The sequence below is a fragment of the Ammospiza caudacuta genome, chromosome 5 (assembly GCF_027887145.1).
Source record: "Ammospiza caudacuta isolate bAmmCau1 chromosome 5, bAmmCau1.pri, whole genome shotgun sequence".
Taxonomy (NCBI): domain Eukaryota; kingdom Metazoa; phylum Chordata; class Aves; order Passeriformes; family Passerellidae; genus Ammospiza; species Ammospiza caudacuta.
In genome coordinates, this window is record NC_080597.1 from 7154924 (window position 1) to 7177360 (window position 22437).

At 40.6% G+C, this 22437-nt stretch overlaps 1 protein-coding gene across 2 annotated transcripts in view; it reads left to right on the forward strand.

Moving 5' to 3' along the window:
* The window catches only part of FBLN1 (fibulin 1), a 63863-nt gene that overhangs the window by 18382 nt on the left and 23044 nt on the right, over nucleotides 1-22437 (forward strand). For both annotated transcript variants that reach the window (XM_058805033.1, XM_058805034.1), the window contains exons 3-14: nucleotides 795-930; nucleotides 3987-4158; nucleotides 5761-5820; nucleotides 7520-7621; nucleotides 9225-9362; nucleotides 11468-11605; nucleotides 12880-13023; nucleotides 13811-13939; nucleotides 14445-14570; nucleotides 15748-15867; nucleotides 17088-17219; nucleotides 18267-18390. In XM_058805033.1, the coding sequence (XP_058661016.1) occupies nucleotides 795-930; nucleotides 3987-4158; nucleotides 5761-5820; nucleotides 7520-7621; nucleotides 9225-9362; nucleotides 11468-11605; nucleotides 12880-13023; nucleotides 13811-13939; nucleotides 14445-14570; nucleotides 15748-15867; nucleotides 17088-17219; nucleotides 18267-18390 (1521 nt within the window). The remainder of the gene's footprint in view (nucleotides 1-794; nucleotides 931-3986; nucleotides 4159-5760; nucleotides 5821-7519; nucleotides 7622-9224; nucleotides 9363-11467; nucleotides 11606-12879; nucleotides 13024-13810; nucleotides 13940-14444; nucleotides 14571-15747; nucleotides 15868-17087; nucleotides 17220-18266; nucleotides 18391-22437) is intronic.

A 22437-nucleotide genomic window follows, 5' to 3' on the forward strand; every position in this document is an offset into this window, starting at 1 on the left:
AATTGGGGCAGGGCTAGACTGGGATTGCAGGTTTCCACAAGATTCAGGGCCTGACTTCTTGTCATATTCACATTCTCTGAAAAATCCCTTTGCCCAGGATTTTTCTCCTGGGAAGTTGAGAAGCCTCAGAGAAAAAGGAAAACAATCATTATCTGATTTGCTTCTCCTCTGATTTGCTCCTTTGGAATGTGTTTGGAGATTGTTTATCCAACAGGTGACTGTTTCATTGGATTTCTGGTGTGAGTTGTTTTCACTCTTTGGCCAATCTGTGTTGGGGCTCTGGAAGGAGTCACGAGTTTTCATTACTGTCTTTTTAGCATTCTGGAAGTATTCCTTCTGTATTCTTTAGTATAGGACAGTTTAGTATTCTTTAATATATTGTAGTGTCATAAAATAATAAATTAGCCTTCTGAGAACATGGAGTCAGATTCATCATTCCTTCCTGCCACGAGGGACCCTCCAAATGCAGTAACTTCTCCCTTCCATCCACCAGCTGCCAGCTGCCAAAAACATGCCAGAATGCAGCCCTGAGTTCCTTGAGTCCTGAGGCAGGTGTGGTTGAAGTTTAAAAAAGGTGCTAGGACAGACTGCAAGGTAGATCAGCAGTGAAACTGTATTAACCATGTCACACAGGCAATCTGCCTCCTCCCAGAGAGTTTGTGTTTATGTTTAACATTGCTCCCACAGAAACCTCTTTCCACATAGATAGTATAAGTACTAATTCTCAAATGTTGCATCATGCGCTCCTGCCCCATATGTGACATTTTTCTCCCCTTTCCTCCCTGCTGCTGCAGCATGACCCAGGTGCAGTGCTGCCGCAGCCAGCTGGAGAAGCAGTCCTGCTCTGACGGGGTTGAATTTGCCAACGCACGTGAGGAATGTGACTCCCATATTGCCAAAAACTCCACGTGTGAGGCTGAATACTTCAAGGTGAGGCATCAGATATCTTGGGTTTTGTGTGATTGAAATGGCTCCTAAGGTATTAAAAAGTCTTTTTTCCCTTTGCACCTGTTGAAGAAGTTGAGATTTGTCAGTTCTGCTTTTCAAGGTTGTTTATTTTCTCTTATCCATTACATTCCTTCTCTGACCTGCTGAGATCTGTCCAGCACGTTGGGTTGTGGCACAGTGACTGCCCTTGGGGTGATATTAGCTTTTTATACCAAGAACTATGTGTACTTTATTTACAATAATTTTCCGATGCCTATCACTTATGTTAGACAGTCTGTCTCTAAACCAATCAAACAGTGTCACCATCACAGCAGAAGATGAAGGACAAGAAGAAGAAGGAGAAAGACAGGCCATGCCCATATTCCTCCATCTTGATTCTTGAACCCCCATTCCAAAACCCCAAAATTCTACTTTTTCACCCTGTGACAAATTAACTATCATTCTACTCAAACTCTTGTGGCTTGTAAATCTTCACACAAAGTTGGTATTTTTTTCCATTACTAAAATCAAATGCACAGGTGTTTTTGACTCTGTGCCAAGATCTCTGAACCCCCTGCCAAGGTCTTGAATCACCCAGGGCACTCAGAGGAGTGTCCTGGGTCCTGACACAGAGATACTCCTGTTTGTCTCCAAGAAGTGGAATTGAGGTTATTTAGGGTTGGCCTGAAGGTTATTTGACTCGCACATGAATGTTTTTTTCCCACCTGCACCTCATGTCTCTGTTAAAGTTGTTTGCATTGTCCTTCTCTTTGAGAAGTTTAGCTCTTTCAGAGTTCTGGAAAATTCCTCTGAATTATGAGTGGGGTTTTGGTTAGCATCTAAGGGATTTCAGCAAGGGAGAGACCTCTTGTGGACAGATACCAAAAGCAGAGTTACTACAGGATTCACACCAAAACCGCCAACTTCAATCCGAACATAAATAATAAGAAATATTGTAAAAGTATTGTAAACCTTACATAATAAAAAGACCTTATTAATCAAAAGAACTTCAAGTGCTTTCTAGTCACACCAAAAATTAGATCTTCAAATTTCTCACATGTAACTTTACTCCTTTGTTCCTTTCTGTGAGAAGACAGCCAAGGGATCATAGGAATTTGGGTAGGACACAGCTGACCACTGTTTACTCAAACATGGGGAGCCAGGCATGGCTTGGAAGCTCCATGGGATTTTGCTAATACCAGAGGGGAAAAAGTTTGATATTATTATTAGGGTGACTGAAGAAGCAGAGGCCTACAGGCAGTGAAAGGGTAGAATAACAACTTGATTTTTAGTTTGTACCATCCATGAAAGCAGTGATGGTTCAAGCTAACAAATAAATGGTCATCATAATTTGCTCTCAGGCAACTGGCAGCCTTTGGAAAATGGCTGCAAACACCTCGAGGACTCAATTGATGTGAAGGTTAGATTGCTTCCAGCAGCTTCTCACAGGAGCCACCTCTGTGCCCCCCTCACTACCAAAAGCCATGCAAAACCAATCAAGATAACACTTGACACTTTCCATCGCTGTATCATTTTAGCTGAGGTATAGAAACATAAATTATTCTCATTATCAAGTTGTTAAATCAAGATATATCATGCACAGTTAGAATAAATATGGGTTGGAACAAATGGTTCAGGGCACACAATTATGTTAATTGAAGATGCAGTGTCTTACAGATATTGCAAGATTTAGCAAGTTCTGTACTTGAGGTTTTGCACAAGCTGCAGACAGAGGCTTTTCAAGTGGTGGCTCAGGCTGAAAGAAATAGGGAACTTAGGGCTGTTCAACAGTTAAAAAAAGGGCAAAATTAGTGATCACTCTTCAAAAAAATTCCAGAGAAACTCTGCAACTCCCAATATGAAGATCCTGTGATAAGATAAAGAAGTGGACTGAGTCTTGCAGCAGAAGCCAGTGAGGGTACCAGAATTATATAATGTCAGAATTTGTCAAAGCATCAGCCTATTCAATAAGTAAATAATATTTGGTTATAAAAAATATGCAGGTGTAAGTCAAGTAATGAATCTTTAGCTCACTTTCATGTTTTGTCTTCTAATTTATGGTTGGGAAAATTGAATATTGTCAAAATTATCATCACATATTTAAGAACTTTGAGAAGGATGCCTCAGGGAATTGCTTGATGTGTTAGAATAAATATTGTGAAATGTTTCAATCATCTAGGGTTTATTTCTAAAGTCATCCAAAAAAGCCAGGAAAGATGGAATTATCCCAGACATAATAGAAACTGGAGCATCTGCCACTGGATGGAAGTAGTTGGAGGAACTGGTAAAAAAAATGGGTAGTAGCAACCATCTCACCAAACAAGAGTAAATAAGGGAAAAAATGCATCCTAGAGACTGGGAGGGCATGGAAACAACACCCCAGGAGAGAGGAGTTCCAGCCCTGCAGCACAGAAGAGTTTCTGTTGTGCATTCAATGGCTTCACACAAAATGGAAAACTTGCATACTTCAGGATGCTGTTACTGTCTTGACTTCACGCTGCTCTGAGTTTTAAAAGTGCCTTTCAGTTCAGTGCAGGGAGAGAAGCATGTAATTCCTTACAAGGGAAAACTTAGAACATCTCAAAGTAATGCAAAGCATTTCATGGTCGCCTTCTTTTTTAGCAGGTGTGGTGCTTAAAGCACCAAAATACAGAAATGTAGTTGAAAGTTTGGTTATTTTATGTTTCATCTGTTCTGTGTAATGGTGCAGGCAATTTTCTTCAAGCAAAATAGAGTCTGGAAGACAAATCTAATAAAAAAAAAAGCCTTAATGTGCTTTCATGTGACAGTAGCAATTGTCAGACATCAGTTCCAGAGAGCCAAACACTTTTGCTGCTTTCTGACAGCAAGGAAGAAAACTGAATAAATCAGCAGCATCTTCTCAATTTAAATTAAAGGAAGCCTCCTCAGGATTAACTTGTCCTGTCCTTGCTTCTGTGCTGTTCTTGAGGAGTTTGTAGAAAATTTTCCATCAGTGCCAAGGTGAGATAACCACTGACATCATTATCAAAGCTCACATTGCTTTGACTTTGTTAATATTTTCATTTTCTTTTTAACAGACATGCTGTTACTGTTGTTTGCTGGGGAAGGCTGCCCAAGTTCAAGGACAGAGCTGTGAGCCCAACCCAAAGATGGGATATCAGTGTGGAATTGTCTTCAGGACCTGCTGTGGAAAAGGCCAAGAAGGCATTGATCTGTCCATCAGTGATTATCCTCCCAAAAAAGAGCCAGGTATTTTATTGCATACTTTAAAGACATTGATCTGTCCATCAGTGATTATCCTCCCAAAAAGGAGCCAGGTATTTTATTGCATACTTTAAAGACATTGATCTGTCCATCAGTGATTATCCTCCCAAAAAGGAGCCAGGTATTTTATTGCATACTTTAAAGACATTGATCTGTCCATCAGTGATTATCCTCCCAAAAAGGAACCAGGTATTTTATTGCATACCTAAAAGAGTGAGACATAAAATGATACAGGGTGCAAGGAGTGTTTTCACTTTAAATTATTTCTGTTGGAATTCCTCTAATGTGACATCTCATCTGAGTAATTTATTGATGCATGTTTTGGAACTCATTTTTTTGGGCTAGTGATAGCTGAAAGGCTGCTGTTAAAAATAAGAGGCAGAAAGAGGTCACTCAGTTTCTGGTGTCAACTTAAATGAAATGTATGAGAGCTTATTTTGGCAACCAATGATCTTACCTTGGAAGCTGAATATAAGCTATTAATTTTACTGGCATTTTGCCCACTGAAAAATGTTTAATTAGAATGAAAATCAACAAACAATTCTTAAATTGTGTTGAAAAGCTAGAGGGCCTTTGCCAGCTCAGCAGAATGCAAACGTTGCCATTGTGTGAGAGGCAAATGCCCACAAACCAGGGGTATTTGAAATGCCTGGAGTGCCTGGGACAACTAAGATCTCCAGGAAGTGTGGAAACTCTTTCATTTATTACCAAAAAGAAGGGTACCTAGATGGCAGCAGCTCCTGACACCCTTTTCCAAAACTAGTCCACAGAGCTGAAGAGGATGAATAAGTACAAGACTGACCCTTATAGACTTTCATTTGTCTGGGGCTTTTGGGACTGTGTTTTTGCCCACTACCAACCTACCTTTGCCCCTGTGTTCAAAGCTGTGGGATTGGAGAAAGTCCATTAGCTGGTTCTTTGGGGATGCAGTGAGTTCAAGATGTCTTTGGCCCTTGTATGTCCTCATGTGGAGAGAATGGACTCTTGGAATATGTATGTGTGGCAGGAATACCACAGATCAAAACTCTTCAATAAGTACATATTTATATATTTATATATTTATATATGTATATGTATATATATATATAAAAAGTAGAAGTATATAAGTATGTTTGAAAGAATGCTCTAAGTATGTGCCCAAAAACTTAGGTGTGGAGTTCTTTTTGAAATGAAATCCAAATAAATAGCTGAGGTTAATCTGATTCTCATTAAATCTCTGAGTACCCCAAGCTAGTACAAAGTCAGTGGAAGCCAAGCATGCCCCAACAATGTGCCTTATGGAAATGAGGTTAAGCTCTGGTTAAATGCCTGGCATTAAGAACCTGTGTTTGAAAATATCAGTCCACATGTAATCTATGATCACATATGACTTTCATATTGAATCACTCAGATGAAAAGTGCCCCATGGCCATGAGCATTTGAATGTCAAATTTAAGTAAGAAATAGCTGTAAAATATGTAAATAATGCTTTTTAATTTTGTTCTGGTTTGTCCAAAACCCTGGTGTGAGTTCCATCCCCTGCACACAGTGTTTTACAATGAGAAGAAAAGTGCCTTCTCCTCTAATGCCTATCTCTCCTCTTTTTAGTTGACATTTCAAAGGAGGAGCTGGACCAAGAAGATCCTTATCTGCATGATGGCTGCAGAGGTGAGTCCTGCTGGCCAGCTCTGCTGCGATTCCTTTCTGTAAAGTGAAGCCAAATTAGATCTAGCCAAAGCCCTTTGCCTAGGATGGTTATGGGTAAAAGTAAAACATGAGGAAGAGCTTTTCCAAGGAGTAATGGGCCATTATGTGATGCCTAAATAGTGCCCAAATATAAGGGAGGCATTGTCTCTCACAGTGCAGTCCATCTTATCCAACTGAAGCTGAGACAATACATTTAACTTCTACTTAACCTCTTGTGGGTAATACCTCAGAAGTGCCACCCTTTAACCTGTGGAGTACTTTGGATTTTTCAGAATGTGGTGATCCTATATTAAATATGTGCATATTTTATTATTCTCCTGGTGTTTGAATATCAGGGTGTTTAAATATGAAATTAAACTTGTTTATATTTGAGATGCATCACCTGAAGAAAAGGAAAACAAAAGAGGCTGTTCTGGTTATTCATGCTGCTCTGCCTCCTTGGAAATGTGCATTTGGAATATTGCTGTGCTAAATATTCTGATTTATTGCTTGTCACTTATGATTTACATGTCTATAAACCAAAACCAGCAGTGATTCACTGTTTTCTGCCAGCATTTCAGAGCTCAGAAATGTATTTAGGATAAAATCAATTTAATAGGCTTTATTCCAGTTGAAAAATTATTTACTGTGCTCCATGTTCTACAGCTGTTACACTCTGGAGAGGGTGGGAATATCTACCAGGTCATTAGTGAGCCAGAGTCAGCAGTGCCTCTCCTCCTTGTCTCCAGTTGCTAATTAGAGGAGATGACATAGAAATATGTGTTACATATTTTTCTAGCATTATTTCTTCATGTAATCAGTTGTTGTATTTCTCAGTTAATCAGCTGCCTGCAGGAGATGGATTGGTCTTGCTAATTGCCAATTGGTGGCTCTGTCTACAGTATATTTTCTGATAAACTTGGCATGCCAAAACTTCTAATTTCCTGAACTTTAACAGGGGAAACTTAAATTTCCTAGCAAATGGAACTTCCAGCGATTTGTTTTGGAGCACCTTCATATAACATGGGGAAATTAATTCTGTTCTTCTAACACTCCCACTACAGGTTTTACTGTGTCAGGATGGAGCTCACAGTATTAACACAAATTCAGAAAGCAGAGGATCTTGATCTCAACTGCAAAACTATGGTTCCACCTAATTTTCAGTGATGCATCAATGGCCCTGTCCTCATTAGAAATTGTTGTACTTTAAAAACTATTTATAATAACATATTATAGCTGCAATTTCTCACATGGATTCTGCCTATCTCACACCTTTTGTTTAATGCCTATCCAGCCATTCTAAAAAACAGGATATGGGTTCTATTTGTACTAAGAATATCTGCAGCTTTACAACAAATATTTGTTGTTGGAAATATATAAGCTTTTCTCTAATTTCAGATTATGAAACATTTTTATATTAATTTCTATTTTAACAAGGTCAGCAAAGGTTTTCTTAATGATGAGCCAAATTTTGTGTAAATTCTCTGTACTATTCCCTTTCTGTTTGCCTCAATAATCCTTCTTTCTTTAATTTTTAGAGCTTTCAGTGCTTAGCCCTTTCTTTTGTATATGTGTATTAACTTATTTTCTAAATAAATCAAGTATCCTGTAAATTAGTGGTTTGTTTCAGTTCCTGTGAAGAGCCTCTTAATTACATGAGGCCTTTTAACATGTTCATTAGGTGGTGGTCCCTGCTCCCAGCAGTGCAGAGACACAGGATCCAGTTATGTCTGCTCCTGCTTTGTTGGATATCAGCTTCAACCAGATGGTATCACCTGTGAAGGTAAAAGAAATAAAGCCATTGGTTTGATTGTAAACATTCTTGTTTTAAAAGAGCAAGAACAAATACAAAAATACCCAGAGAGAAGAGAGCAGAATATGCTTATGTCAGCTGGGGAAAGAGATGAAGTCATAAAATGTTGATTTGAATGGAGTGTTGAAATGAGAATTGTGGGGAAATTAAGTTAAGAAAAGGGCCAGTGGAAAAGGTGGAGAATTTAGAATGGAGAAGAGGCAGAGTTTGAGTTTGTTGTTGTGAATAAAACCAAAACAGAATCCCTATTCTCTCTTGTAAAAGTGGATTGTTATTGATAAGGCAGACAAAATAAATAGAGTAGGATTCTTTAGCTTGTTAAGGACACAACTGACAGAAAGGATTAATGTTCTGGACTCCATGAGTGGCATGGCAACTGTCAAGGGAGGATTGTTAGTTTCTCCCAGAAGAAGAACTGATTTTTCCTGCACCCCTGAGCATGGTCAGGCTCTGCCCAGGCTCCCCAGGGAATGCCAGAGCTCCAGGAGGGCTTGGCCAAGGCTCTCAGGGATGCACAGTGGGGATGGTTGGGGTGTCTGTGCAGGGCCAGGAGCTGGATTTAATGATCCCTGTGGGTGCCTTCCAAGTCAGCATATTGTGATCTGTGGCATCAAATGAGATGGGCTGGGATCGAGGTTGCATTTGACTCCAGGCATGAGCAATGTGGCATTTGGTTCTGAGCTAGTGAGCCCAGGCTCCCTGTGGCTGAGGGATGTGAGCCCTTCCAGGGCACAGCTCACCTTGCCCATCCTGCATAGCTGTTCAAGGGCGACAGGTGTTTCAGATGAAGAGTGCCTTTTTCTGTCAGTGACTGGAAATGTAATCTTAAGTACCTCAGAGAGAAACTTCAGAATATAAAATAAATCTTGGTGATTGGTCAGATTAACACTAACCTAGTTGGACATGGGAAAAGGAAGAGCTTTTACATTTAATACACGTGGATGTCAGATTTTCTTACGCATTCAAAGTTAAAATGAAAAAGAATTTCACGAAGGAAATGTCTATCAGTAGCTGTGAAGTAGAAAGTCACAACTTGGCTCAGAGAGTCCCTCAACTATATGTTGGTGGGATGCAGAGCAAGGCGAGGATTTCTGAAAGTTTGTCTCTTTCATAAAGTCACTATAATCTGACCATGAAATCACTGAGGTTGGAAAAGACCCTAAAGATCATTGAGTCCAACATAAACCAAACACTGCCAACAGCAGACCGTGTTTACACATCCTGGCTGTAACAACTTCAGACATATCCAGAGACATCATTGACTACTAGACACAGTTAGATGATGTTGAGTCTCTGCTCTCTCTCAGTTAAACTTCCTCTTCTTAAGTACAGTGTATCAGCAAGTCCTGGTTCCAACAGGATCCCAATGTCTTTGCTGGCTGATGTCCTGGTGACAGCAGTGTAGCAGGATGTGGATGTGAGGCCAAATCCCCACCTTTGAGTTCAGATGCTCAGAGGAATGCCTGGTTGGAGGTGTGCTCATAGCGAGCCTTCCACCTGGTCTTTTCCCAGGGACATCATGCTTCTTATTTGCTCTCTCTTATTTACTTTTAAATAATTTTGCCTGTTGTAGATATTAATGAATGTATCACTGGGACGCACAACTGTGGGATTGGCCAGACCTGTGTCAACACTTTGGGATCCTTCCGCTGCCAGCGCGACACGAGCTGCGGCACTGGCTACGAGCTCACGGATGACAGTCGTTGCAAAGGTATGTCCTGTGCACAGAAAGCAGCATCTTCCAGGCTTAAATTAAAAACTAAGCACATCATTGTGTCATGCTCTTTGGCTTTTGGTAAATACACACATAACTGAGGCACACACACTTCAAGGACAGCAGTTTTCCCAGCAAATAACCAGATCGTGCAGCTGGGGGCTGCTGCAAAGATTTCCAGCAGAGATAACTGCATTTCACACTGGCAGTTTGTGTTGCATGTTAGGAGCTGCTCTGGGGACTAAACCAGGTGATTAGCAAGGCCAGAACTCACAATACACACAATACCCTGGAGGTTGTTTCTGGCTAGCTCCAGTCTGGTCTGTGGGATTGATGGCTCATTTGTGAGTGGAGTACCTCATGGAGCATATCTGATGGTTTGGATGCACCTGAATGAATCACGTTTGCACAATCTGGAGTGTGAAACAAAGTGTGGCAAGTGGAGCAACCAGGTGATTCAGTTTGAAAATATGAGGGTAGATGCATCTTTAGAAAAAGAAAGCAAGCTTTTATCCTCAGGAGGTTACAAAGGGATTCATTTCTTAATCCCAGCATTCCTAGGGATTTAATAACGTAAAGGGGTTAAAACCACTGTTCTTGAGTAGCTGTGTTTGAACACAAAGGTAACAGCCCTCCTTACTAAAAAAATTAGTTGTTTCAAGTTCCATCTAGCTTAAAGAATGCTCTTATGTGCATCTGTAACTTCACCTGGTGTGCTGCCTTTATAGAGATATAAATTAGCAGCAAACTCTGATTGATGTGGAATTGGTTTTCACCATGTCTGTTCCCCCTAAGCTTAGACTGCTTTATAAATAAACTAATTTCTTTCCACTGAGTAAATTAACTCAATCAAAATTCTAGGTAAGGTTTTACTGTAGGAACTGATCAGTGATGAATAATAAATAGATTGAATAAAAAAAGCTGATGAACAAACTCCAGTGCCAAACCTGCAGAACATCACATAATGTTTTTGAAAGTATCATGGTGTAACTGTGATCCCTTTAAAGTTACACTTCCAGTGATTTGAATAATATCAGATTTAGGTCAACAAATAGCTTACTGGCAAGGATTAACATATTTTTCTGTTGGAAAAAAAGGAGCACAGATAGTAAATTATACCCACAACTAAGGCTAGAAAGTTCTTATCTGGGTAAGATATGCTAATAATGTTAATTATTAATGCTATGTGAAGTGATAAAAATAGTCATGTATGGTTTTTAAATGCCAAGTAACATGACTGAGCTGTGCTACATGTAGAACCCTGCTAAACCCACTTCACTATTAATTCAAATGGTCTCCACATGCATTTTTTAAGTCCCACAAAGCTCTGGGGCTACTGTTGTATCAACATGAATGAGAAAGATGAGTTATCCTTTTACTGGAGATTTTCTATATTTTGATAGCTTTAGGAGATTTAATCCCATTGCCAGTTGGCAAATATTACATTTTAGTTGCTTTGTGTGGACAGGACTACATTCCTGAGTGAAGCCTCATTTGCTGTTATCTCCTTTATCTGCTTTACATGAACAATAATTTATTCAGAAATATTTATTGTCTATTCTGAACTGGAGTAGAATATTAAAGTAATCAGAAGTAATATTTATGTGCATTTTAAAGCATGGTAATGCAGGGATTTCAAGCCTTAATATGGATGGGAATCGAGGTCAATTAATTCACTTATGAAAGAAATGAACAATATCTGCATTGGATCTAAAGCTAAAATTAAAATTGCAGTTGGCTTATTAAATCTTCCTGACTTCAAATCCCAGCACACTGCTGAATCAAGGCTGAATGTGATGCTTTAGGTAGTCTATAATAGTTTTGAATCATTTAGTTGTGAGAACTAAACTTGCAAAGCATGATATGCACAGACACTCCCCTATATATAAAATTAGTAGTAAAATTGTAAAAAATTCTTAACCTATCTGGTTTTATTGAGATATTTTTTGAGGTAATAAGTCAGATTGATCCTGGATCACAGGATTCCAGGAAGGTACGCTGAGGATTAATCTATGTGATGATTTTAATTATGTCATATTTTTGAAATGCAGTGAAGGAACCCGTCTAATTCCTGCTAACAATTTTTTTTTGTGACGTACCAGATATTGACGAGTGTGAGACTGGTACTCATAACTGCCCCCCCGATTTTATCTGTCAGAATACTCCAGGATCTTTCCGCTGCCGCCCCAAGCTGCAGTGCATGAGTGGGTTTATACAGGATGCACTGGGCAACTGTATTGGTAAGGCTTGCTCTTGTCTTGGGGAATGCTCAAATGCTGCTGGGAGAAAAGTTGTACTTTGTTGCGTAGGGTGTTAGCTGCTTAAGTCTTTGGGTGTTTTATCTGAAGCAAAATGTGTAAAAAAATTGTCATATATTTTTTTCTAACTCTATCCAAAAGGTTTTAGCCAAAGGTTTGTGTAGAAATCTGTAAGTATGGCATTCTCTGGAACACCCTTTGATATTAGTCTGCTTGGTTTTACAGGCTTGTAGGTCTTTCCAGACCTGTCCCATGTTAAAGCCCATCTTATTGTGTATGAGAAGATGGGACAGGTATAACATACTGTGGAGAGGAGTTTCACTTTAAAGACTGATGACAATCTTGTCAGGCCAATGCCTTGTTTCCAAGACTCCCCAAAACCAGAATTATACCCTTCGTATAAATCCATTAAAATTACTGGTTTCCAGCAGACTTTATATGGATCTGTCTAATGTGACCTACAAATCTATCAGTTACTCCCTTGAGTATTATTTTCAAGTCTCAACTCAACTTTTAATTCCCCCATTGGCATAGCAAGCCTTGGACTTGTGGAACTGGCCGAGCAGCAGCTGCTGCCAAGTTGCACTCATTATCAGCCCCTTGTTCTCCTGTAGAGTTGAAATCTGACACTGGAAACAGACTGAAAACAAAACTGCAGCCTTTAAAATGAGGGGGGCCAGTGCCTGTGCACAGCAAGCCCTTTGCAAGCACACGCCTGCCACAGGTAGTGCCAGCTCCGTGGCAGATTTTGATTAACTTGCTGTCATGAACATCAGTAAAGACACATAAAATGCATTTGCTCAAAACATTTAGGCAGTTTCACAGCCTAAGTTTATGCACTGGGAATCAAGTGCTACTCTATGTGGAGTTAAGGGGATTTTGTTGCTGGATTTGTGACTCTGATCATCATGTAGAAGCTAAGAGGTCCATCAGAACACACAGGCTGAAGCAGAACTGGTTAAGCTGGTGAACTGAACTGTTGATAAGTATGTTTAGGAGAGACTTTTAAAGGCTTTGAAAGAAATACCAGTTCTATACCAAATTTCCACTGTTTTTCAGTGGTTTCTATGGCTTTTATACCTCCCCGGTTTTCACTCAGGAAGCTTTGTATCAGTGGAGCTAAAATGTCATGAACAGTTGTCTTCTCCCACAGGCAGAACTTTTCTCTGTGAAGTTCTCATTATGTACATAATGAGAGCATCTTGCCTTAAACCTGTTGGGACCAGAAAGAGTTACACTGACTTGTGCTCTTGCAGATATCAATGAGTGCCTGAGCACCAACATGCCGTGCCCAGCTGGGCAGATCTGTATTAACACTGATGGCTCCTTCACCTGCCAGAGAATCTCACCCAGCTGTGGCCGAGGTTACCACCTCAACGAAGATGGAACAAGATGTGTAGGTGAGTGGCAGCTGGGAAGAAAAAGCAGTTCTAAGAAAAGAACTCAGATAAATAATTTATGTTTACCAGTTTCTTGCGCTTTGTCCAGGTTTTTGTCATTCCCACAGTCAATTCTGTTCTTTCCCTCATGGCAGTCCCAGCAAGTGAAGAATGTCAAGCATCCAACCACTGTCCTTCATAAAACTCAGGAAATCCTACATTTTGAGGAATAATTATTATCAGCCCCCATAAATGGCATTGGCTGGGACTGCATCAGTGGAACAATGCTGTGTGGTCCCAAATCTCCTTATTACAGAGAAATAACTCAAGGTCGACTTAACACCCCAGAGAAGCCATTCAAGTAACACTGAAGAATATAGATTGGGCTGGCTTTTAACTGAGATGGTTTTAGCAAAGACAGGCATTTTTGTATGCGTTCTCAATTTCTGTGAGTGGCTTATCAAAGCTCTACTTATGACTCTGGGTCTCAGACATCTTAGACTAGATGAAAATATGATTCACAAATATGAATATGCATAATAAAACAATTTTGCACCTGAATTCCTCCAGAGATTGCCTGATTACTTCATTGTTTTCATCCCAAGTCCATGAACATTAAGGACACCTTAGAGCTAACCTGCTTTGGTAGGAATAGCTTGGATTTGTGACTCTGATCTTGTGAAAGCTGAGACACGATAACACCTTGTTTTCTGTTCCAAAACACTTTATAACCACCAGAGGACCAAAAAAATATGTTAACATGTTCTTCTCTCAGCCTGCATAGTTAGAAGTGTACTTTTTGTTGTAGATGTGGACGAGTGCTCATCCTCCAACCAGCCCTGTGGAGAAGGGCACGTCTGTATCAATGCCCCAGGCAATTATCGCTGCGAGTGCAAAGCTGGCTACAGCTTTGATGTCATCAGCAGGACCTGCATTGGTAAGTTGCACCATCAACCTAAATACCTGCAGCCATAGCACTTACAGAATGATCCTGTGTAAAGAATGCTACTGCTCTGTGCATAGCCTCTGTTATCAGAATGCAGAATTGACTGCTATGTTATTTGGCTGGCTCTAAAACCATATTAAAGAACTGCTGGTACTTCAAAGGAAGCTGTATTAGTATTGTCAACATGTTATCTGCTGTTCTGTTAAAAGGTAAGGTTGTGAGAGTATGTGTAATTGTTTTCTGTAATATTTTTATCAGCACCTACAGCAAAAGATTCCTTTGGAAGATCAAAGCAACTTTCTCCTGTATAGATCTAATCCAATTATACTCTGGTGTGCTTCTAAATGAGCATTTTGAGGGCATCTTCTCTCTTTAGTATGAAAGTTAAATCTGGAAAACAACAATCAAACTTTTATAATCGCATTCTTGTCCAGGCTGGTGTAGCAGTGGGGCAGCCCATCCATCCACAGAGCCCTCTGTGTGTTTGTCATTGCAGATATCAACGAATGCAGGCGCTACCCAGGCCGCCTCTGTGCTCACAAGTGTGAGAATACTCCTGGCTCCTACTACTGCACTTGTACCATGGGCTTCAAGCTTTCAGCTGATGGCAGATCCTGTGAAGGTAGGGCTGTCAGTTATGGAATGTGAGAAGCAGCTCTGTCACCCTGATTTTTAAGTTTTTCTAAGCCTTCTGATGTTTACATTCTTGTAACGAACTTTCTCACACACTTTATGTAAATAACTTATTGTTTTGTGTTCTTTTATGGAGGAGGAGAAATTTGATGGACTGTTGGTTTGTCCAGTGTCATTGGAGAGGTGGCACTTTCACCCTCCAATCCACTGTCACTTTTGGAAGTCTATAAATGTTGGAGTCAGAAATTAAAAACTCTCTTTTAACCTTGGAAGAGCTGCGTGTGCGCGTCGTGTTATTTTGTGTCCTATAGTGACACAGCTCATTGCTCTTTTAGCTGTTTTTTAAATTTTTTAATAGCTGTTTTTTAAATTTTTTAATTTTACTTTTACTTTTTTTTTTTTTTTTTTTTTTTTTTACCTTGCAAGACTGCACTGGAATGGCATGAGAAATCATCACAGTGCAGTATCTCTGATTACATAAATGCTGCTGTGCTTAGTTGAGGCCTCTATAGCCCACAGCTTGAATATATCACCCTTAGAGTGCATCATTTGGCAGGACAGGATGACAGCCTCAAGCTGCACCAGGGAAGGTTCAGGTTGGACATCAGGAAGAATTTCTTCCCTGAAAGGGTGGTGAGACATTGGAAGGGACTTCTCAGGGAGGTGGTGGAGTCCCCTGCTGTAGATGTTCAAGGAACAGCTGGACCTGGCACTCAGTGCTCTGGTCTGGGTGGCAAGATGGAGCTTAGTCACAGGTTGGACTCGATGGTCTTGGAGGTATTTTCCAGCCTGATAGGTTCTGTGATTCTGTGATGCAGAGGTCCATGGGTCTGCTTTTGCTGCACTTTGAAGCGAGATTCAACTCAATTAGGTTCAAAACCTGTCTTGCTGATATCCAGACACAAAAACATAAGTGTTGGCCTAAAGACTGCCTCCCAGTCTCACACCTTGAAGTACAGGAGGAAATTATAGCACAGTAAAAATTAACCTATACTGCCTCTTAAGAGTAGCACACTGAGAGCCCCCTATTTCCAAGTTACTCAGTGACGTGTGCCATCCTTTTTCAATTAAAAAAATTACATTCCAAAATTTTATCCAATTCCAGTACTAGGAGTGGTGAACATTGCAAGAAATTTGTGATTCAGGTGTATAACTCTGCCTTCCAGATTTGAATGAGTGTGAGAGCAACCCCTGTAGCCAAGAGTGTGCCAATGTGTACGGCTCCTACCAGTGCTATTGCCGCCGGGGCTTCCAGCTCAGCGACATCGATGGCATTTCCTGTGAAGGTGAGCCCTGTGGTGCTCCTTCCTTATTCTTGCTGCAACAAACATGAGCAATTCCATGTAATTTTTTCATTTTAACATTTGAGTCTCTTCAGTATTTTCTTTATTTTCTAACTGTATTTAATGAAGGTCTCCCGCCCATGCCCTTTTCTAGAGGCATCTCTTTGTATGTGTGGTGTCATTTTTGCTGTTCACACTGAATTGTAGCTTGGCACACTTTTATAACTTGACAGAGATTTGTCTTCTTCCTGAGGAGTTACCAGAATTTCTAGTGTTCAGCAAGTGGAGATACAAGCATATTTATGTGTTACATATGTCATACATGATATTACTCGGTAATATTTGATATATCCTCTTTTTGTGGCTGGTTCTGATCTAACGTATTCTCAAATACAAGGAAGATTGTCACAGACATCTTTTATGAAAAATCCTTTCCTTAGGAATTTTCCTCCTGAGAAGCTGAGAGGCCTCAGGAACAAAATGTAAACATTGATTATCTGCTGCTGTGGAATGCAATAGGTGGATCTTTGATTGGTCTCATGTGCTTGTTTCTAATTAATGGCCAATCACAGTCAGCTGGCTCGGACTCTCTGTCCAAGCCACAAGCCTTTGTTATCATTCTTTCTTTTTCTCTTCTTAGCTAGCCTTCTGATGAAATCCTTTCTTCTATTCTTTTAGTATAGTTTTAATATAATATATATAATAAAATAATAAATCAGCCTTCTGAAACATGGAATCAGATCCTCATCTCTTCCCTCATCCTTGGACCCCTGTGAACGCAGTCACAGATGTGGGTGTGACCTCATGGACAAGATACTGAGCTTGGACTTAGGTCTCCAAGACTTAGTAAACAGTGAGGCCTTGGGCAGAATACCTAATGTTGATTTCCTTTTGTAAAAGCAAGGATAAAACTATTCTTCTCCCTCCCTTTTATAAAGCACTACAATACATGTCACTGTAAGGTGCTGGCTCTCATCCATTACTTTGTCTCTTGGGCTCTCATATAGCTTTTAATTTTCTCCAGAGTTCCATTTATTCCTGAAAGTCTTTGCTATTTAGATGTTGTTGTCTAGAGCCACACATATCTGATGATCTTCTTCATTGCCCAGAAATTAGAATCATTAAGTTGTATTTGAAGGTCATAGCAGGAGCACTGTCCATGCGCACTGGGCTGAGTGTCATGAACACCTAGAAAATTAGTGGTGTTTTTTTTTTCCTTGCAGATATTGATGAATGTGCTTTGCCCACTGGAGGACACATCTGTTCCTTTAGATGTGTCAATATTCCTGGGAGCTTTCAATGTACTTGCCCCTCCACTGGCTACAGGCTGGCACCCAATGCACGCAACTGCCAAGGTGGGTTCAACAACTGCAGGGAGACCTCAAGCATTGTGGAATTCTGACAAGTTATAGCAGTTTTTGTATTTGAAAAAATGCCTTTCCTATGACATGATATGTAATTCAGCTCAACATAAGCTCAACATTTGAAGAAATCAGGTTTTTTTGTAATAAATATACAGGAAATTTCAGTTACAAAGTAATTCAGTAGAGACTACTTTTAAAAATATTAATAAAAATATTAATAAAAATTCTTACAGTGAAATTTCCAGTGCTGTGAGTTGGTTTAGCCATTAAAAGGAAATATCCTGCTGTAAACATGTCAGCAAATATTTAGGTCTTGTCCACTTAGTGGCACTGCTGCTCTTCTTTTTCTTCTTCTTGCTGGTTGGTTGGGTTAGTGTTCTTTTTTGTTCTTCTGTCCTCCCCTTGCAATCCTGCAGTAATGTTTAATTGCGCCCCATGTTCTGCAGTACCTGAAAGGATACTGGCTGCATCTTGAGTGCTGTGTCCAGTTCTGGCCCCTCAGTTTGGGAAGGACATTGAGATGTTTGAGTGCATCCAGAGGGGGCAGTGAGGCTGGAGAGGGGCTGGGAACACAAACCCTGTGAGGAACAACTGCGGGAGCTGGGGGTGTTTAGCCTGGAGAAAAGGAGACTCAGGGGTGCCCTTATCACTCTCCACAACTCCTGAAAGGTGGCTGCAGTCAGGTGGGGTTGGGCTCTTTCTCCAGGCAGCACTGACAGAGCCATAGGACGCAGTCTCAGTCTGCATCAAGGGAAATACAGGTTGGATATTAGGAAAAGTTTTTCACAGAAAGAGTGATAAAATTCTGGAATGGCCTGCCTGGGGAGGTGGTGGAGTCACCATCCCTGGGTGTGTTTAAGAAAGGACTGGATGTGGCACTGGGTGCCAGGGTTTAGTTGAGGTGTCAGGGAATGGGTTGGACTCAATGATCTTGAAGGTCTCTCCCAACATTGTGATTCTGTGATTCTGTCATTGTCTTGCACCTGCAAGGAGAGGAGAAGCCTGTGTTTAACCCACACCCCTGTTTCCCTTTGGCAGATATCGATGAGTGTGTTGCAGAAAGCCACAACTGCTCTTTCAACGAGACCTGCTTCAACATCCAGGGCGGCTTCCGCTGCCTGTCCTTGGAATGCCCCGAGAATTACCGCAAGTCAGGCGACACGTAAGTACCTTCTTTCCAAGGTGGCACCATCTCCTCAGTGCCATGCCACTGCTGGCTGAGCACAGAGCAGTTTCTAGCAAATATGAACTGTGTTGGCAGGCCTACCACACAAGTCTGGTTTCTTTCCTCATGCTCCTCTTTCTAAGAAAAAAGATACTTCCTTAAGAAATGCCATTAGTTAGTGGTTTGCACCATAATAATCTCCAGAGCCACAAGCAGATACTCTGTCTGGTTCCCTTGCAAGGCAGCCTGATAGGAGGGCTACATGGGACTTTGAAATCCTTGGCTTTTATTTCAGAATCACCCACAGTCTTTCCTTACCTTCACACTTCAGCTAAAGGCTTCTTTTTTAGCTCCCTCTCTGAATTCTCCCCTGTACCGTTGCAAAGCATTGCAAGAATGTCTTATTTTTGGTACCATTTAATTGAATCCTAGAATATTAAGGGGTTAGAATGGACCTTAAAAATCATCTAGTCCCAACCCTCTCTGCCATGTACAGGTGAGACATGTCCCACAAGACCAGTCTGCTCAAGGCCATACTCAAACGGGCCCGGGTTGGGGCATCCACCTCAATGGCCAACCTGTTCCAGTAAAAAAACTCTTACAATAAAAAAACCTAAAATTCTCACAATAAAAAATTCTTCCTAATACCATACATAAATCTCCCCTCTTTCAATTTCCATCCAATTTTCTGTATTAAAACCCTGGGAATCCTAGCAAGGGTGGTATATTAGCTGCAGCTCATAATTTTGTCTCTAACCTAGCTCAGTGCATCTAACCTAGTCTGTGCATTCTGGTGTAGAAAATAGGAGACAGCTCTGGGAGGAGAGGCAGCTGGCAGCTCTTTTATACCCATCAAATAGAGCCAGCTGAGAGGAGAAGTTGTTGCAAACTCTCAGTTGTGCAGCTAGAGTTTATGGCTGGTCAAAGTGATGCTTTTCCTCCTGCCCTGTGGCTTTCTGGCCACCCTTCCAAAGGCTGCTTCATGGTCCCTTTGTGTGCCCTGTTCTCAGGTAAGTGTGAGCTCCACCAGCCAGGGAGGAAAAGTGACAAATCCCATTTGTTATCAGCCCATTGTTGCTTTTCCCAGTCAGTGTTGGTATGGGCACCATCTGTCAGACAGACCTGAGAGCTCTGTGCCTCCTCTGAGGAATGAAGCCAGCACTGATCTCCATCTCAGGGATTTTGTGGGGATCAGTTAGTTTGCATTCAAGCCTTAGTCTTTGAAATGTCATACAAGTGGCACAGCAGATGTGTTTGATCAGAATGCTGGAGAGGAAGTTCATGGTGTAAACCCAGCTATTTATAAAATATGCTTGTGTTCTGGGAAGGGTAATAGGAATTAAATTTTAAATTAAATTTGTCATATCAGTGACCAAGCAGCGCCTCATGATGCAGATGTTCTTTTTATTTGTAAGTCTGTGGGTTCATTGGTATCCTAATTTTAAAAAAAGTTTTAAAAGTGCATTGTGCAATGGGCCACTAGACAGAATTAGCAGATTTCTGCTCTTACAGACATTCCTGTGTCGCCGAGTTCAGTTTATAAAATACACATCATACACACATTCCATTTATTTTTCTCTCTTATCTGTATTTGACTTCATTGGCTATTTGAGCTACATGACATCTTTTGGAAAAGCAGTAGAGTGTCTGAATGTTTTTCTGTGTCTACGTTGTTGCTCTGTAATGGCTTTCTCTGCCCAACTCAGACCTACTCATAGGGCGAGATCCTTCTGATTTGCTCAGGCTATAATCAGGTTTCAGACACAAATCCTGCAGGTGCTCAGTGAAATTCTAATTATTTTAATTCCTTAAGTCACCATCTTGTTGGATTTATTAGGTTTTCCCCTCTCAACAGCTACAGATAGTTACTAAATGCATTGCTGGAAAGATGTTTGCAGAAAGCAAAGAGAATGTGAATTCATTGTTGTCACTGGTGAAGAGCAGTGGGTTCCTCAGGTGCTCTCACACTCAGAGGATATCAATGTTACACCAGTGTGCAGGAATCAGGATTTATGGGTGGGATTACCTGGTGCTCACTGGGAGCAGTTCATAAGACAGCTCTTTAGCACCCTTTTTATATCCAAACTATTTACATCTCCTTAAGTGAGTCAGTTTTGCATTTGTACCCCAGCAGGGCTGATAGCCAGCATATCTTTGTTATGTTCTGCATGATAACAACATTAAATTGCTTTTTCACCCAGGCTCTAAAATCAAAGTAGTTGGCTTCTTATCACACCTAGTATAGATACCATTTTTTCTCTCCTTTTTATTCAAAACACATTCCAGTTTCACCAACTTGGCACATCATAAGAAACACAACCTATTTTTCCATTCCCATCCAGCTGGCACCTCAGGAAATTTTTTACACTGTTCCCCATTATTTTCTTTGGAATAGCTATAATTTAATAGGCCGCAATCCTGTAAATCCATGTTTCCTTATTCTTATTTTTCCTTAAAATCCTTATGCACACGCAGCAGCACTCAGTGATCCAGAAGTTTCTTTACCCAGTACCTGTAAAGCAGAGGTTTTTGCATGGTGGCTGTTGCAGTGGCAATTGCCATCAGGTGAAGCAGGAAAGATAACACTCTGTGTTATCTTCCCCAAATACAGCAAAATCCCTGGCTTGATCTAAATAGTAACAATTTTATTGAAGGCTTTATCTCTTTTACTTAAATTCTGCTTTTTGTTTTTCATCGATCTGTCTATAGGCTTGGGATTTTTCCCAGGATAGATTAAGATCTGCTGCTCCTCATAACAGAACTTAACTTGCTGCACTGCCTTGCCAAACAGTTTTTGTTTTCAAATTGCATAACAATTAACTTCTCTTTATATGGCATTGAAGTCTAACATTTGTAATATTTAAGCCAAGAAAAATAGTAGAAAAGATAAAGAAGCATTTATGGCAGCATGTCAGATGCGTGCTGCATTGAGCCAAATGGAGAACTATTTCTATTTTCTAGACATGTCTGTGCATATTATTAAGGTTGCCTGGTGCTTATCATTATTAGGACATATTTTAACTCCTTAAAATTTTGCCAAAATATAACCAATGGCTGAAATTTTACATGCCAGGTGTCTGACTCAGGCTCAAGTTTTGGCAAATTTCAGCCAGAGCAGCTCACCCATTTCCAAGAACAAGTGTAGAGAGGAACACACTGGCTTGTGTGTTTTAAAGACATTTTGGTGATTTATTTTTTTAAATTTATTTTAACAGTTTGCTGTCATGTTATGGAGCAGAAATCTGACATTTGCTATGAAATTGCTTTTGCACCAAAATCCTCTGAAACCTTTAAAATTACAAACTTTGTAAAGCCTGTAAAATTGCATTCAGCCTTTTTTAAGAAATCAAGACCTTGATAAGTAAACTTAATCCACTCCTCTATGCCAAAATAGGCTCAGATATACCTGGAATCTTTCTGAGAGTTCTTTTGCTTCAAGTCCTTGAAGGATAAGGATTTCATAGCAATCTATCTGTCTTTGTGTTTGGCTATCTCCCTCACTGCAATTTAATTCTTCCTATCAATACAGAGGTCTTTTTCTCCATCAGCAAAGAGTTCTCTTCTGATTTAGTGGTCCTGAGCATCCTATTGCTCTTCAAAGCAGTCTGAGACATGCAGATCCAGCTGCACAGGCTGTCTGAGCCTGCTGCCCCATAAAGCCACAGCAGAGGACCCCAGTCTGTGCTGGGCCAGGTGTGCCTGCCTGGACAGCCCCAAACTCACAGATAAGTGAGATGTTTCTAGCATGGGTGAGAGAGGAGCCAGCTTGGAAAGAAAAAAATGAGAAAAAACTGAAAACTTGGAGATAAGGAGGTTGAATGTAGGGGGGGGGGGGAGGGATCTGAAGGTCTGTCAGGGTAAGGAGAATGAGTCTGGGAGATGCCTAAGGGGTAGCAGGGAAAATGGGGTAAAACTACAAAGGAGGCAACCACAGGTCCTTATGGCCCAAGGGTAGCTGATTCCAGGGAACTGATGACAGGACAAGAGGACATGGGGAAGAATTTCTTCCCTGAAATGGTGGTCAGGCATTGGAAGGGGCTGCCC